The 18,808-nt window shown below is 42.8% G+C and overlaps 1 protein-coding gene across 1 annotated transcript in view; it reads left to right on the top strand.

The window, feature by feature from the left end:
- Positions 1–18,808, top strand: part of LOC124778790 (glutamate receptor ionotropic, kainate 2) — a 341,610-nt gene that overhangs the window by 197,330 nt on the left and 125,472 nt on the right. The window contains exons 7-8 of the mRNA XM_047253668.1: positions 4,017–4,220; positions 10,986–11,189. Of these exons, the coding sequence (XP_047109624.1) occupies positions 4,017–4,220; positions 10,986–11,189 (408 nt within the window). The remainder of the gene's footprint in view (positions 1–4,016; positions 4,221–10,985; positions 11,190–18,808) is intronic.

Genomic DNA, 18,808 nt, shown 5'->3' with positions numbered 1-18,808 from the left:
GACAGTTTGATGACGACGGTTTATATACGAAATCGATGTACTGCGTCTTTATACGCTGATGAGCCTCAAACTGCGACCACCGCCCACCGTGAAATTGAATGCCACTAGATCGATTTAGGGGCAGTGACTAAGCATCATGCCGCGCGGGATTAGCCGAGCGGTCTACGGCACTGCAATCATCGACTGTGCGGCTGGTCCCGGAGGAGGTTCGAGTCCTCCCTCGGGCATGGGTGTGTGTGATTGTCCTTAGGATAATTTAGGTTACGTAGTGTGTAAGCTTAGGGACTGACGACCTTAGCAGTTAAGTCCCATAAGATTTCACACACATCTGAACATTTTGAACTAAGCATCATGCAATGTGTTGGTCGTAGACTTGCTCGCTATGTAAATAAGAATAGGCAGCGATCCTGCGGCATACCTGACGACAGAATACAATGCACGTGCTTGCCAAAATGTTTTGCAGCACACAGTTCTGCCTATATTGATAAACATGAAGTTCCCCAGCAGCTGACATCATCGTGTTCCCTTGCTGACCCAGTTACGATTGCAATTGTCGCGGGATCATTGAGATTGAATCGTGAATCAGTTGCAACATGTCGCCCAGTCAGGTGAATCACCATTCTTGTTGGGTGACGAAGAAGGTCGTATCCAGCTATGGCGTAATTCAGGCGAAAGGTTGCCCGAAACATGCACCTCGCCAGGGACGCAGGCCGATGTTGACTGTTTCGCGATCTGGGCGAGGGAGGGGGAGGGCAGGGGGGAGGGTTCATTACCTGGGCTTCCACGGAAACTTTGGTAGTAGTCGAATGTACGATGCAGCTGCGGACAGCGTGACCATTATTGCGGAGTACCAGTATCTCTTCTTGCCTGATATCTTCTACCTACATAACTGATTATGCGACAGGCCAAACCCGTCTTGCAATGGTTTGAGGATCATTATAGTGAACTCAACTTTATGTCATGGCCACTACGCTGGTATGATCGGAACCCGATGTACAAATCAGGACCCAATCGGTTGCCGGTTGCTCTCAGGCGGTCGACGGGCCCGATTTTTTAGAGAATTGCAACCTTGTCTTTACACATTTTGTGCCACATCTCTCGGAATAACTACAAAGGACTTATCGAATCCACGCACTGCAGAATCTCTAGTGTATTGCTTTCCAAAGATAGACGAAAACGCTGCTAAACAGTTGGTCATAATGGTCATAATATTTTGCTTTATCACAGCAGAGATTTTAGACCCAAACTCTAACAGTTGATCATAATGGTCATCATTTTCTTTCAGCACAACAGAGACTCTGCTAGTTACTATACAACATATAGTAGAGAGTACACAATTTCTGTTAATCCCTTTTCTACAGTATTACACTCGAAGCTGAATACACTTGATAAGCTGGCTTGTGAAAAGCGAACAGGTTACCAGACCTCGGAGATGATGCGCTGATGTTGCCTCCCCTACGCTTGATTATCACGCCGACATGTAACACAAGATCTGACGACATCCAGGTCTCGTATAAATTTGAACTATTCAATTCGTGATGGGTATAGAATCGTTCTCTCTCCTACAGAGCCCTGTAGAATCGTTTTCTCTCCTGCACGGACCTGTCTCTAGTTCAGTTATGTGTGTAACTTGCTCTTTTTATCTTCGTTTATTAGCTACTCATGAGGGATGCGTGAACTCTTGTAACTCACCAAACCATTTCACAATTAGGTAAATTTGAGAAGAGATGTCCAGTTCCGGCCGTTGTCTTTCGATATAGACCGACCTTCCAAAAACTTTAGTCGAAACGATGGGTTTGGAGCAATGTTTAGTGTTATTCTGTGAGAGTTTCTACGCTATGACTAGACTCATTAATACGAAAATGATAGGCGCTGCTGATAGGAATACCGTTCTGTACATTGATTAAGGGGAGGTTGACCATCTTTGGCCCGAAAAAAACATGGTCTTTGAGAACTTTGTTCTCTGATTGTGTTATAGATATTAATGTCAAATTTGGTCAAAATGTTTATTGATATTTCCTCTACAAACTGGAATTTTTTGGATCGGAAATGTTGAAGAGCAAAGGCGGAAGTGCCGCCGGAACGAAACAAAATTTCGATGTAGATCTCCACGCGAGGTAAGTCACAGCTGAGCCGGCTCGTCTCAAATCAAAATTGAGTTGACGTTAGCGAAGCATATAAGATTTTTTAGGAGTTGTACCTCGTTTGTGTTATTTCGAGCATAGGAAACAAAATGGCGGCCATTGGAAAAAATAGGGTTTTTTCATCGATTTCTCGACTTCGTCAGCCAAGTAAAAAATATTTATAGTCGATGGATCGGAATAAAAGTGGTACAACTCCTACACAATTTAGTTAGCTTCGTCGGAAACAAAGAACCATGCGAATCGGTTCAGTAGATTTGAAGTTACCATACCGCGTGATAAAAAAAGTCATTTCGAGAAAAACGCGTTTAAAGTTTTGGCTACTTATAAATGCAGTATTATGCAACTTACGTTCAATCTGCAATTCCGGGTCGATAAACTAGTCCTTCCCCTTCCTCATAGAGGACGTTCTGCTCGACCTGGACCATCCTGCGCTGCTACAGAGCCGCTCGTACGACCGGTGACAAGCGGTTTTCGGCCGCTTGGATCCGGTGGTCGTCCGAATGCTTGGCGAACTGCGTTGAATAGAGTCCCAGAATTGCGGAATACCCTTCGTTGAAGCTGCTCACTGCCAGGAAAGTCGCCATCTCCACAGTCTTCGCAACAGTATGCAAATACTTAGAGGCTAACTTCCAAACACACGCGTTCAAACTTTCATTTGAATTTTGTGTGTTTCCTCCCAAGCACCGGTACAATAACTTGTCCTCCGAAAGGGCCTCGTAGATCGGATGAATCACTTTTTGAACTTCTTTGGACAACGGCTGGTCGTGTAGATATTCGTCCATATGTTCGGTAGCCTCTGCAATGCGCCACTTGCACCAACTAGTTTTTCCAGCCGGACAATTTTGGTGTTGTGGGTGTTCATCCGTCGACCACTTGTGGAAATACGTTGCCCATATTGCCTTCTTCATCTGTTCCACCGAATTGGAATGCCGTCGGCTTGCCAAGCCGTAGTACGTCGTAAGCTCCTTGATCACTTTATCACTTTTAGTCATGGGCAAGAACATAGAATAATTTTTCGCGGCTGCAAAGTCGAAATTCCCGAAACAAACTAGTGCATGAAAAAGGCCGATTTCAGGCAGGTGCATTTTTTTGTTTACCCGAGAATAACAAACATTTCCGTTCCGTATTCGGAAAAACCGTTTCAGGGGTGGATTGTAAACAGTTTTATGGATCCATTAATGCAATTTAATATAAATCGATTTTTTGAACCAAAAAGATAGCAAACCTCCCCTTAAATAATGCAGTTAAAGTCGTGTTACACAGTAACACAAGTGAGGTGCACTACACACTCGGGAGGGAGGAAGGGTGGAGGAGGAGTAGGAGGAGGGGAATGGGGTGGAGGAATCGAAAGTGTGATTTGGGGAATGATAGGGAAGGGGGGATGGAGGTGGGCTGGGAAGCGGTGGGGGAGGGATTAGGACTTTTAAGACACACACAAAAATGGACCCGAAACTGGGCTTCATACTGTAAACTTGCTCAAGTGATCCTCGATTGTAAGGCGGAACCATCAGTATTTATACGTTTCGATCACACTTGAGTAATGTTGGCAGTTCATGTCTGGTGGTTAGCGTTGCTGCCCTTAGAGTACGGGATCTCAGGTTCGATTCCCGGCCGGGTCGCTGATTTTTTCAGCCCGAGGAGTGAGTGTTCGTGTTGTCCTCATCATATCATTATCATTCAGGAAAACGGTGAGAGTGGGACGTGAAAAGATTATCAATTTGTACGGGCGCTGATAACCGCGCTGTTGAGCGCCCCACAAACCATATTCATCATCATAATCATCATCACTTCAGTAACTGAAGTTCAAGGAATCATCAAGAATGCATATTGCTACGTCGCTGTAAAAAAGTAAAGCTGCTCCCATGTGTACAGGTGGAGCTGAAAGGGCTCAGCGGGCCGATCGAGTTCAAAGAAGGGCGGCGCATCCAGTTCAAGCTGGACCTGCTGAAGCTGAAGCAGCACGCGCTCGTCAAGGTCGGCGAGTGGAGCCCCGGCTCCGGGGTCAACATCACCGACCGCGCCGCCTTCTTCGACCCGGGCACCATGAACGTCACTCTGGTCGTCATCACAATACTGGTGAGTTTGTGACCTGCCTTCTCCAACTTTACTCACACAAGTTGACAGTACTTGCACGTCGAGGGCTAACGGAAAGTATAATCTACAGTCACGAAAATTTAATCTTCATTATTGAAGTTAATGACGTTCAGTATAACACTGCAGTTCTTTCATCATTGTTTTAATTTTTCGTAATGTTCCTCCCCCTATTTGACATCTTCAAATACCTTCTATCCCTTTATTATCTTGCAATCTTTCCAACAGCTTGGGATTCGTGTGAAATCTTTTGCTTGGTACGCCACTTGTTTTCACTCTATTGTCCTAATAACAAGGCAAAACACTTTGGTTTCTAGTTGGAAAACGATGTTGAAATATTGCGAAGATTTTACGAGTGTTGTGGCCATAATCTTCAGTTTGCGTTTATTTAAACATTCATTTATTGTTTCATTATCATTGCCGATCCCACCATTTAGCTTGCAGAACCTCCTGTAAACTTTAATCGGAAACAGGGGATGGAAATTATTTTTTATTTATTTGTGGGACCAAAAGTGATTAACTTCAGCAAAACACAGCCTCAACTCAGAATATACGTTTGTAGAGAAAACTTTACAGCAACCTGCTCCTGATTTTATGTCACTTTTAGAACACCTAAACACTAATGATCAATTCTGATGAAAGTATTTTGTTATAAGCTTCATCAAGAAACTGTAGTGCTATTATTTTAGAATTCATCAGCCTAGAAACATTCATCGAATGTATCAGTAGAGTAGTTCTATTCATCAATCTACATAACACGCAGGGGATCTATTTACTAATCCTATTCGACAGAAATAACGCCTGTAGCACTGCAGGAACTTTCCACTGAAATATTACTGCTTCATTTCAATAGTTCAAAGTGCATTCCTTGTTGACATTGATGCCACAGAGTATGTGTAAACAAACAGTCCGCGACGGTGCATGAGTGTGGAAATAAATTTCTCCATCGTGGATGCCTCACGGAATTTTTTGTTGATTCCTACTTCTACCATGTGCGTGTTAATGGACGTTTTCTTCCGTTATGTGTTAATGTTATCAGAGTCATCGAGATTCATTTTTTTGAATATGACGCAAGTTGCCAACATCCTTCGGCGATGTGTCAACCCGTTATATCATCATCTCCTTCTGAACCACATGCTTTGCCTTTTGTTCACTATCCGATAACTTAACACTGCTACTGTCGTACACGACATCAGAAGAGGCAGTGTTAATTTATTTCTTATTCTCATGATAATGCCTTGTGCATTGAACGCTCCAAATATACACTGAAGAGCCAAAGAAACTGGTACACATACCTAATATCGTGCAGGGCCCCCACGAACACGCAGAAGTGCCGCAACACGACGTGGCATGGGCTCCACTAATGTCTGAAGTAGTGCTTGAGTGAATTGACACCAAGAGTCCGACAGGACTGTTCATAAATCTGTAAGAGTACAAGAGGGTGGAGATCTCTTTTTAACAGCTCGTTTCAAGGAATCCCAGATATGCGCAATACTGTTCATGTCTGGGGAGTTTGGTGGCCAACGGAAGTGTTTCAACTCAGAAGAGTGTTCCTGGAGCCCCTATGTAGCAATTCTGAACGCTGATTACGTACGTGACACCTGTTAGAGTCGTATCTAGGCGTACCAGGGATCCCATATCACTCCAACTGAACTCGCTCCACACCATTACAGAGACTCCACCAGCTTTAACAGTCCACTTCTGGCATGCAGGGTCCATGGATTCATGTGGTCTTCTCCGTACCTGTACACGTCCATCCGCTCGATACAATTTGAAATGAGACTCGTCCGACCTGGAAACATGTTTCCAGTCATAAACAGTCCAATGTCAATGTTGACGGGCCCAGGCGAGGCGTAAAGGGCGTGTGTCGTGTAGTCATGAAGGGTACACGAGTAGGCCTTCGGCTCTGAAAGCCAGTATTGATGACGTTTTGTTGAATGGACACTTGTTGATGGCCCGGCTTTGAAATATACAGCAGTTTTCTGAAGCGTTGCATTTCTGTCACTTCGAACGATTCTCTTCAGTCGTCGTTGGTCCCTTTCTTGCAGCATCTTTTTCTGGCCGCTGCGATATCGGAGACTTGATGTTTTACTGGATTCCTGACATTCACGGTACACTCGTCAAACGGTAGTACGGGAAAATCACCACTTCATCGCTACCTCGGAGATGCTGTGATCCATCGCTAGTGCGCCAACTATAACACCACGTTCAAACTCACTTAGAACTTGATTACCTGCCGTTGTAGCAGCAGTAAGTGATCTAACAACTGCACTAGATACTGTCTTATATAGGGGCGTTGCTGTCGGCAACGCCGTATTCTGCCTGTTTACATATCTCTGTATTTGAATACGCATGCCTATACCAGTATCTTCGGCGCTTCAGTGTAGTTCATCACATTACGTCGTTATTTCAACGTTTCTCTCACACATTCGTTATATTTTCACTGTGTTTAATTTTACTCTTCTCAGGTAGCTTTGATTTAGTTTTTATCCCTTCATTCCTTTCTTCGTATATTCCATGTATCACCCTTTTATACTAAGAATTTCTCCATCTACTATTTCCTCTTGTTATGCAGCTTTACTGTATGATTAAGTGATGATGGCGTCCTCTTGAGTAAAATATTCCGGAGGTAAAATAGTCCCCCATTCGGATCTCCGCGCGGGGACTACTCAGGAGGAAGTCGTTATCAGGAGAAAGAAAACTGGCGTTCTACGGATCGGAGCGTGGAATGTCAGATCCCTTAATCGGGCAGGTAGGTTAGAAAATTTAAAAAGGGAAATGGATAGGTTAAAGTTAGATATAGTGTGAATTAGTGAAGTTCGGTGGCAGGAGGAACAAGACTTTTGGTCTGGTGATTACAGGGTTATAAATACAAAGTCAAATAGGGGTAATGCAGGAGTAGGTTTCTTAATGAATAAAAAAATAGGAGTGCGGGTTAGCTACTACAAACAGCATAGTGAACGCATTATTGTGGCCAAGATAGACACAAAGCATATGCTTACTACAGTAGTACAAGTTTATATGCCAACTAGCTCTGCAGATGATGAAGAAATATATGAAATGTATGACGAGATAAAAGAAATTATTCAGGTAGTGAAGGGAGACGAAAATTTAATAGTCATGGGTGACTGGAATTCGTCAGTAAGAAAAGGGAGAGAAGGAAACATAGTAAGTGAATATGGATTGGGGGGAAGAAATGAAAGAGGAAGCCGCCTTGTAGAATTTTGCACAGAGCATAACTTAATCATAACTAACACTTGGTTCAAGAATCATAAAAGAAGGTTGTATACCTGGAAGAATCCTGGAGATATTAAAAGGTATCAGATACATTATATAATGGTAAGTCAGAGATTTAGGAACCAGGTTTTAAATTGTAAGACATTTCCAGGGGCAGATGTGGATTCTGACCACAATCTATTGGTTATGAACTGCAGATTGAAACTGAAGAAACTGCAAAAAGGTGGGAATTTAAGGAGATGGGACCTGGATAAACTGAAAGAACTAGAGGTTGTAGAGAGTTTGAGGGAGAGCAAAATGGAACAATTGACAGGAATGGGGGAAAGAAATACTGTAGAAGAAGAATGGGTAGCTCTGAGGGATGAAGTAGTGAAGGCAGCAGACGATCAAGTAGGTAAAAAGACGAGGGCTAATAGAAATCCTTGGGTAACAGAAGAAATATTGAATTTAATTGATGAAAGGAGAAAATATAAAAATGCAGTAAATGAAGCAGGCAAAAAGAAATACAAACGTCTCAAAAATGAGATCGACAGGAAGTGCAAAATGGCTAAGCAGGGATGGCTAGAGGACAAATGTAAGGATGTAGAGGCTTACCTCACTAGAGGTAAGATAGATACTGCCTACAGGAAAATTAAAGAGACCTTTGGAGATAAGAGAACCACTTGTAAGAATAACAAGAGCTCAGATGGCAACCCAGTTCTAAGCAAAGAAGACAAGGCAGAAAAGTGGAAGGAGTATATAGAGGGTTTATACAAGGGCAATGTACTTGAGGACAATATTATGGAAATGGAAGAGGATGTAGATGAAGACGAAATGGGAGATAAGATACTGCGTGAAGAGTTTGACAGAGCACTGAAAGACCTGAGTCGAAACAAGGCCCCGGGAGTAGACAACATTCCATTAGAACTACTGATGGCCTTGGGAGAGCCAGTCATGACAAAACTCTACCATCTGGTGAGCAAGATGTATGAGACAGGCGAAATACCCTCAGACTTCAAGAAGAATATAATAATTCCAATCCCAAAGAAAGCAGGTGTTGACAGATGTGAAAATTACCGAACTATCAGTTTAATAAGTCACAGCTGCAACATACTAACGCGAATTCTTTACAGACGAACGGAAAAACTGGTAGAAGCGGACCTCGGGGAAGATCAGTTTGGATTCCGTGGAAATGTTGGAACACGTGAGGCAATACTAACCTTACGACTTATCTTAGAAGAAAGATTAAGAAAAGGCAAACCTACGTTTCTAGCATTTGTAGACTTAGAGAAAGCTTTTGACAATGTTAACTGGAATACTCTCTTTCAAATTCTGAACGTGGCAGGAGTAAAATACAGGGAGCGAAAGGCTATTTACAATTTGTACAGAAACCAGGTGGCAGTTATAAGAGTCGCGGGGCGTGTAAGGGAAGCAGTGGTTGGGAAAGGAGTGAGACAGGGTTGTAGCCTCTCCCCGATGTTATTCATTCTGTATATTGAGCAAGCAGTAAAGGAAACAAAAGAAAAATTCGGAGTAGGTATTAACCTTCATGGAGAAGAAGTAAAAACTTTGAGGTTCGCCGATGACATTGTAATTCTGTCAGAGACAGCAAAGGACTTGGAAGAGCTGTTGAACGGAATGGACAGTGTCTTGAAAGGAGGATATAAGATGAACATCAACAAAAGCAAAACGAGGATAATGGAATGTAGTCAAATTAAACCCGGTGATGCTGAGGGAATTAGATTAGGAAATGAGACACTTAAAGTAGTAAAGGAGTTTTGCTACTTAGGGAGTAAAATAACTGATGATGGTCGAAGTAGAGAGGATATAAAATGTAGACTGGCAATGGCAAGGAAATCGTTTCTGAAGAAGAGAAATTTGTTAACATCGTGTGTAGATTTAAGTGTCAGGAAGTCGTTTCTGAAAGTATTTGTATGGAGTGTAGCCATGTATGGAAGTGAAACATGGACGATAACTAGTTCGGACAAGAAGAGAATAGAAGCTTTCGAAATGTGGTGCTACAGAAGAATGCTGAAGATAAGGTGGGTAGATCACGTAACTAATGAGGAGGTATTGAATAGGAATGGGGAGAAGAGGAGCTTGTGGCACAACTTGACTAGAAGAAGGGATCGGTTGGTAGGACATGTTTTGAGGCATCAAGGAATCACAAATTTAGCATTGGAGGGCAGCGTGGAGGGTAAAAATCGTAGAGGGAGACCAAGAGATGAATACACTAAGCAGATTCAGAAGGATATAGGTTGCAGTAAGTACTGGGAGATGAAGAAGCTTGCACAGGATAGAGTAGCATGGAGAGCTGCATCAAACCAGTCTCAGGACTGAAGACCACAACAACAACAATATGTGTTTCTTCGTTATTATTTTCTTGATATAGCTTGTTGTTAACTTCTTTCGACAAATGTTTCGAAACATGTTTTTCGTTCCCTTCTTGTCACCCATTTTATGCATATGACTGAATAATATAAGTATCCCTTCTTGTGACATATCTCAACATTAACTCTCAATTCCCTTGAGTTATCGTTTGTAATGAACGCAGCGTTTTGAATTTAATTCTCTTTTTAAAATACAGTATTTTTAGATCATTTAACTTGTAACTCAGTGCTAGGCATTTACACACGTATCGTTTTGTCTGAGAAAGAGTTTTCTAAACCATTTTCTTGAACCATTTCGGCAAAGACTTTAGAATATCCTTGTACACCGTTTTGAACAAATCCTGTTATTAAAAATTTCGAGAATTTTCATGGTTGCAATTTTTTCTATACAGATTTTCCTGGATTTGTTTTGTTGGCTACCTCCACGAAGAGACTAACTACGATCTACGCAGTCTTTAAGCTTACCAGGAGTAGAACGACATCATCAGCTAATGCTGAGTAATTTAAAATGGTCTTGAGTTATACAGCCGCGTCAAGTGTCTGTATTTAATGTTAATCACTTAACGCGGCTGGAAACGCCAGAACTTCTTATCCAGTGATACCACTGGGAGACTCTGCAGTCTTAACTTAGAAATTTACATTAATAGTTGCGTTCTTTTCCTCTAGCATTATTTGTGAAATTCTATGTTCAGATATTATTTCGTTCTAGATTCTTACGATTTCATCCAGAATACAGCTGTAGAAGATCAGAGATGAACAATTCCTTTATTTTTATATTTATTTGAATGTTAAGATGATTTATTGCTGTGTTTGTTTGTTACTATCTTTATTTCTTTTGCTTGAGAATATTCTTTCCAACTCTGCTTCATCAGCTACTGTTTCAACTTGATATCTTTCTTTCGCTTCCTCTTTATTGGCCCTTTCTCCAAAAGATCATAACGTTTTCTTGGAAGCAACAGACGTACAGCTGCAAACGTCAGGCTAGTTCCATACAGTTTAATTAGACACAGTATCAGATCGTAGGCGACGAACCTTTTTATTCAGAATCCTGCTAAACACCGAGGAAGTACAGGAGTATCATGTGTAGAAGTTTATCCTAATTTTTCTGTGTGAAATGTCCCTTGTAATGGATGTGGGGATGCAGGAGATCCCGTACGTGATGATGCACTACGGCAAGAACTACACGGGGAACGATCGTTTCTACGGATTCTGCGTGGACCTGTTGGAGCGCATCGCTCGCGACGTGGGCTTCGACTACATCCTGGATCTGGTGCCTGATCGCAAGTACGGCGCCCAGGATCCCATCACTGGCGAGTGGAACGGCATGGTGCTGCACCTCATGAAGCACGTACGTGGGTTCCTTTCGGCGCTGCGTCCCAGCACTGGACCATTATGTGCACTCCCCAGGTTCCGCTAGCACCTTAGTGTTCACCTGGACCCGTAGAGCAGGTGTGAAGAAACGGTACTTACGTTGTAGTGCTATACATCGTAAACCTACATAGCCAACAGTTGTGGTATTGCTGTAGAACTATTCTGTGTCCCCAACCACTCTGACGTTTCACGGCGTGATTGTAAATAACGCCCACACAGTTCGCTCCTCTATAGTTCCAGTATAGAAATAACGCACCTGAAATATAGTTCACCACGCACCGTGCTAGCTGTCTGGGCGAAGAGGTGAGTCTAACACAGAATGGAGCTGCGTGACGGTTTAACGACCGTTGGTCTGGTACACCAGTCAGACCGACTGTAGTTTTTGGTAGGTTTTCTAGGCTCCTTTAGACAGCTGCTGTGCTGGTCGACAATCTCTGCTTCATAAACTACGAAACGAAACTTTTATAATACCATCAAGTACAGAACAAATTTTACACTATCCACAGACAGATAACATGCTTGATCTCCTTGCTTTAGGTTAGCTAATAACTGTGACAAGAAAAACACCTACAGTATAAAAATAAGAGACTGTTTAGTGAAGAGTTAGCGTCATTCCAAACTATGGTATGGATTCGACATATACTTGGTAGGATTCTGGAGGTGTAATGCACCAGAAGTCTATGCACAGGCCAAACGCTTCCCATAATTTAAGAGGCCGTGGTGTGTAGCCGTGGAGCTGGCACGCTATAGCGACCCAAATTTGCTCCATCGTATTCGGATGGGTGAATTTGTTGCCCAAGACATTAACATGATGTCAGTTTTGCTCTTCAGACTACACTTGCATGATTCTCGCTTTGTGATATGGTCACTTATCCTGCTGCAGGTGCCATCGACATCGGGGAAGAATTAAGGGATACAGGTAATCCGCAATAATGTTCATTTAGCCCATAGTTACCATAGTGCCTTCGATTACTACCACAGGTTCCATGGAAGCTCATGTGAATGTCCTCCGTGGCTTAATACTGTGGCAAGGGCCTGCGTTCATGGTGTGGTACATGTTTCGAGCAGCCATTGTCTCGATATGAGGTATCCGGACACCACCATCGACATGCTGTAACAAGAAACGGGATTCATCTCACCATGTAACATGTTTCCATTGGTGCATGGTCCAAATTAGACGATTCCATACTGGCTGCATTCGTAATCGACGACGCCGTTGTGTCGGCAGGGGAACATGTGTCATCTACCGCAAAGCGACATATTTAACAATGTCCACAGAACGATGTGCTTCGAATCCCTTGTGCCAGCCACAGCAGTGCACTTTCTCACCAGATCTGCCACAAGTGGTCGCCTTTCTAATTTTACCGAGTCAGGAAGCCTCTGAACTCCACGCTCTGCTACGGCTGTCCATGTTCTACATGTTGTCGACATTCATAGTTTCACTGTATTCAAACACTGTCCGTAGGCGCTTAAGACACGAGCACGTTAATGGCTGAACAGGTACACCGCGCGCCAGAAAAATCCGCCCTTTGCCAGAGTCGCTTGTGTTATATCTTTGCAAGAATGATTCCCTCTAGTGCTTTGGAGAGACACAGCAGTGTTACCCCTGGCGTCATGCCGTGGGAATCCGTCGGGTATGACTTCATATCACGACTGGTAGTGATTGAGGCACCTCTAACGGCACAACGGTACGTTACAGACATCCTGCGTCCTCATATTTTATCTCTCAAGCCACAATATCGTGGTGCCATTTTTCAACAGGACAATGCTCGTCCACAAATGGCACGTGTATCTGTCAACTGACTACCTAGTGTTGGACTACTCCCATGTCCAACTAGAACTCCAGATCCATCGGCGATAGAACTCGTGTGAGATCACATCGGACGTCAGCTCCAGCTCCATCCCAGTGTCAGCAACCTTGATATCAAGGAACAGTTACAGTTGGCCAGCTTGTCACAGGAGAGGACACAATGGCCTTACGAGTGCCTTCCGAAAAGAATCAGAGAATGCAGCCTCACCAGGGAGGGGGGGGGGGGGGGGGGGGGGACAAGCACATACTGATAAATGGGCTCGTACTACCAAGTTCTTTGTAAATTTGATTCGATTTTGTAATCACTGAAATAGCATCGCATGCCCTCTGAACCCCTGAGGTTTCACTTCGTTACCTCCTCCCATTCTAGATGCTTAGCTCTGTTTGTTACGTAGCGCATTCCCAGCAGCATTAAGAATCGATGTTAAATGGGTCCACCTCTGTCGCTTAGTGGTCAGCATGTTTGGTTGCTATTTGTGGGAACCAGGTCCGATTCCCTATACTACCTGGGAGTTTTCCTTGGTGGGTGATTCGGAACGGTATGCACTCAGCCGCATGATGTCAACTGATGAGCTACGTGAATGAGAAGATGCGGCTGTAATTTGTAGAAAGCGAACAATGGCCGGTGTAGCGGTGTACTAACCCTTTGTCCCTCCACACCGCATCTAAATGACACAACTGACGGTTTTGATGGGTCAAAATGCAGGGATAGATATGGAAAGGAACAACAGTGCGAAGTCAGTATGGTGGAAGGTGAATGGAACACATTATATTCGTTGGAAGGGTTATCAGAAATTATAGATCTTCTGTAATGGTAGTTCGATGCAAGATGCTAGTGCGAAAAATTACAGAGTACTGTTCCCGAATTCTGAGTGGTTAGCAGTTACGCATAACAGTAGAGCTCGGACAAATATACGGAATTGCAGAGGGACCTCAATTGGGAATCTTTGGAATGTTGACGGCGCAGTTCTCTAGAAACCATGTTACGTAAATTTAGAGAACCTGTATTTGGATAATACGACTATTATGTTTCGGTCATTGTATACCTCGCTTAGGGATCATGAGTATACAGTACGCGAGATTAGGGCACGTACAGGGGCATATAGACTGTTATTCGCCCCTCTCTCATTACGCAAACTGAATAGAACAAGATATCGCTTATGTAGGTATGAAGGCCCCTCGACATGCACCGAACAGAGACGCCGAGTTTATAGGTAGATGAAGCTTTACTGCACAGCTGATGCGTGTCTGTTGGCTACGCACAATAGGATCAGATGACACCCTGTTGATATTCCCGATAATTAGGCCATTCGCTGGCACCTGTTTTCACTTCCACATTCAGCCATACATAGGCGTCTGCAAGGGTTTCAGGGACCAAGTACGGACACTTTCCCAGTACTGGAATTTGGAGAATGGACTTCGTATTTATTACAAAATTCTCTCGCATTTCTAACGAAGATTGTCTGCGTTTATACTAAACCGAAGATTTATTATTGCCGAACACAATGGGAAGTAGTGTGGTTATCTGTTTTTCTTTTCTTTATGTTTTCTTCAGTTCCCTCCAATTCTTTCACTTTCAGTACTATACATCTATTATTTTTTGTAGCTATCCAGCGCCATTTTTTTATTTGCTCTTACTTTTCTTCCTGTTTCAAATTTAAGTTTTGGATGATAACCTACAGTTATTGCTAAAAGAACAATTAATTTTCATGTGAATAAGTCGCTCAATAACCTGGATGTAATCACAAAGGAATGTAATTGATCTTTGAATCAGAATGGTGGCTTTCGATTCATACTAATAATACAAAATTACGTGCTTACCATTTACTATTGAATAGTTCTTACCATTCCACACGATAAATACACACACGCTCATACGAAGTGTGTTGAAAAGATAACAGGAATTCTTTAATATTTTTATTTATTCGTCTACATCAGCGTTATCTTCCTAAACACAAAGGACTTAAAGACATTGGCTGCAAGTAGGGATAAACGTAAATCAATGAGGAAAGTTGAAGAATTGTGCCGGAGCGGGATTCGAATGAAGATTTGCTGCTTACTAGGCAGATGCTGTGACCACTACGCCATCCGGCCACAGTGGTTTTACTAACTGCAACGACAACCTAGCACGCCTCCCGTCAGAGCAAGATTCTCAACTTATCCATACACTAGGCCAGGCAGCTATTCTTTGCGCATGCACACCGGGCTCGAACGCTTACGGGGATCGGCGAAATGCTGCGAATAATGAGGATATGGGCAAGTGCCATTTACATTCGTAGTGTGTGGACAAGTTGAGAATTTAGATCTGACGGGATGCGTACTAGGGTTGCCCGTGCAGTTCTCATAACCACTGTGGCCGGATGGCATAGTGATCAGAGGATCTGTCAAGTAAGCAGCAGACCGGCGTTCGAATTTCCGCTCCGGCACAAGTTTTCAACTTTCGCCATTGATTTACATCAATGCCCACTTGCAGCCAATATCTTAATTCCTCTGTGTTTAATTCATAATTTTTGCTGGATTAAAACTGTGTACAGGGTGAAAAGTATTTAAACCGACGAACTCTGGAAGGTTGTAGGGGACATCAAAACAAATATTTTTCCCTAATGTCATTTTTTCCTATGAGGATTATTTAAACCGGTGGAGGCTGTATTACGCTCTTCAGTTGTTAGAGGCCGTATTACGATCTTTAGTTGTTAGTTGTTGTTTTTTTTTTTTTTTTGTCATCAGTCTACTGACTGGTTTGATGCGGCCCGCCACGAATTCCTTTCCTGTGCTAACCTCTTCATCTCAGAGTAGCACTTGCAACCTACGTCCTCAATTATTTGCTTGACGTATTCCAACCTCTGTCTTCCTCTACAGTTTTTGCCCTCTACAGCTCCCTCTAGTACCATGGAAGTCGTTCCCTCATGTCTTAGCAGATGTCCTATCATCCTGTCCCTTCTCCTTATCAGTGTTTTCCACATATTCCTTTCCTCTCCGATTCTGCGTAGAACCTCCTCATTCCTTACCTTATCAGTCCACCTAATTTTCAACATTCGTCTATAGCACCACATCTCAAATGCTTCGATTCTCTTCTGTTCCGGTTTTCCCACAGTCCATGTTTCACTACCATACAATGCTGTACTCCAGACGTACATCCTCAGAAATTTCTTCCTCAAATTAAAGCCGGTATTTGATATTAGTAGACTTCTCTCGGCCAGAAATGCCTTTTTTGCCATAGCGAATCTGCTTTTGATATCCTCCTTGCTCCGTCCGTCATTGGTTATTTTACTGCCAAGGTAGCAGAATTCCTTAACTTCATTGACTTCGTGACCATCAATCCTGATGTTAAGTTTCTCGCTGTTCTCATTTCTACTACTTCTCATTACGTTCGTCTTTCTCCGATTTACTCTCAAACCATACTGTGTACTCATTAGACTGTTCATTCCGTTCAGCAGATCATTTAATTCTTCTTCACTTTCACTCAGGATAGCAATGTCATCAGCGAATCGTATCATTGATATCCTTTCACCTTGTATTTTAATTCCACTCCTGAACCTTTCTTTTATTTCCATCATTGCTTCCTCGATGTACAGATTGAACAGTAGGGGCGAAAGGCTACAGCCTTGTCTTACACCCTTCTTAATACGAGCACTTCGTTCTTGATCGCCCACTCTTATTATTCTCTCTTGGTTGTTGTACATATTGTATATGACCCGTCTCTCCCTATAGCTTACCCCTACTTTTTTCAGAATCTCGAACAGCTTGCACCATTTTATATTGTCGAACACTTTTTCCAGGTCGACAAATCCTATGATAGTGTCTTGAATTTTCTTTAACCTTGCTTCCATTATTAGCCGTAACATCAGAATTGCCTCTCTCGTCCCTTTACTTTTCCTATAGCCAAACTGATCGTCACCTGGCGCATTCTCAATTTTCTTTTCCATTCTTCTGTATTCTTGTAAGCAGCTTCGATGCATGAGCTGTTAAGCTGATTGTGCGATAATTCTCGCACTTGTCAGCTCTTGCCGTCTTCGGAATTGTGTGGATGATGCTTTTCCGAAAGTCAGATGGTATATCGCCAGACTCATATATTCTACACACCAACGTGAATAGTCGTTTTGCTGCCACTTCCCCCAATGATGTTAGAAATTCTGATGGAAGGTTATCTATCCCTTCTGCCTTATTTGACCGTAAGTCCTCCAAAGCTCTTTTAAATTCCGATTCTATTACTGGATCCCCTATCTCTTCTAAATCGACTCCTGTTTATTCTTCTATCACATCAGACAAATCTTCACCCTCATAGAGGCTTTCAATGTATTCTTTCCACCTATCTGCTCTCTCCTCTGCATTTAACAGTGGAATTCCCGTTGCACTCTTAATGTTACCACCGTTGCTTTTAATGTCACCAAAGGTTGTTTTGCCTTTCCTGTATGCTGAGTCTGTCCTTCCGACAATCATATCTTTTTCGATGTCTTCACATTTTTCCTGCAGCCATTTCGTCTTATCTTCCCTGCACTTCCTATTTATTTCATTCCTCAGCGACTTGTATTTCTGTATTCCTGATTTTCCCGGAACATGTTTGTACTTCCTCCTTTCATCAATCAACTGAAGTATTTCTTCTGTTACCCATGATTTCTTCGCAGCTACCTTCTTTGTACCTATGTTTTCCTTCCCAACTTCTGTGATGGCCCTTTTTAGAGATGTCCATTCCTCTTCAACTGTACTGCCTACTGCGCTATTCCTTATTGCTGTATCTATAGCGTTAGAGAACTTCAAACGTATGTCGTCATTCCTTAGTATTTCCGTATCCCACTTCTTTGCGTATTGATTCTCCCTGACTAATGTCTTGAACTTCAGCCTACTCTTCATCACTACTATATTGTGATCTGAGTCTATATCTGCTCCTGGGTACGCCTTACAATCCAGTATCTGATTTTGGAATCTCTGTCTGACCATGATGTAATCTAATTGAAATCTTCCCGTATCTCCCGGTCTTTTCCAAGTATACCTCCTCCTCTTGTGATTCTTGAACAGAGTATTCGCTATTACTAGCTGAAACTTGTTACAGAACTCAATTAGTCTTTCTCCTCTTTCATTCCTTGTCCCAAGCCCATATTCTCCTGTAACCTTTTCTTCTACTCCTTCCCCTACAACTGCATTCCAGTCGCCCACGACTATTAGATTTTCGTCCCCCTTTACATACTGCATTACCCTTTCAATATCCTCATACATTTTCTCTATCTGTTCATCTTCAGCTTGCGACGTCGGCATGTATACCTGAACTATCGTTGTCGGTGTTGGTCTGCTGTCGATTATGATTAGAACAACCCGGTCACTGAACTGTTCACAGTAACACACCCTCTGCCCTACCTTCCTATTCATAACGAATCCTACACCTGTTATACCATTTTCTGCTGCTGTTGATATTACCCGATACTCATCTGACCAGAAATCCTTGTCTTCTTCCACTTCACTTCACTGACCCCTACTATATCTAGATTGAGCCTTTGCATTTCCCTTTTCAGATTTTCTAGTTTCCCTACCACGTTCAAGCTTCTGACATTCCACGCCCCGACCCGTAGAGCGTTATCCTTTCGTTGATTATTCAATCTTTTTCTCATGGTAACCTCCCCCTTGGCAGTCCCCTCCCGGAGATCCAAATGGGGGAGTATTCCGGAATCTTTTGCCAATGGAGAGATCATCATGACACTTCTTCAATTACAGGCCACATGTCCTGTGGATACACGTTACGTGTCTTTAATGCAGTGGTTTCCATTGCCTTCTGCATCCTCATGTCGTTGATC

Source organism: Schistocerca piceifrons, chromosome 1, assembly GCF_021461385.2.
Source record: "Schistocerca piceifrons isolate TAMUIC-IGC-003096 chromosome 1, iqSchPice1.1, whole genome shotgun sequence".
NCBI lineage: Eukaryota > Metazoa > Arthropoda > Insecta > Orthoptera > Acrididae > Schistocerca > Schistocerca piceifrons.
The sequence above is the reverse complement of the archived record's forward strand: the minus strand, read 5'-3'. Positions and strand labels throughout refer to the sequence as shown.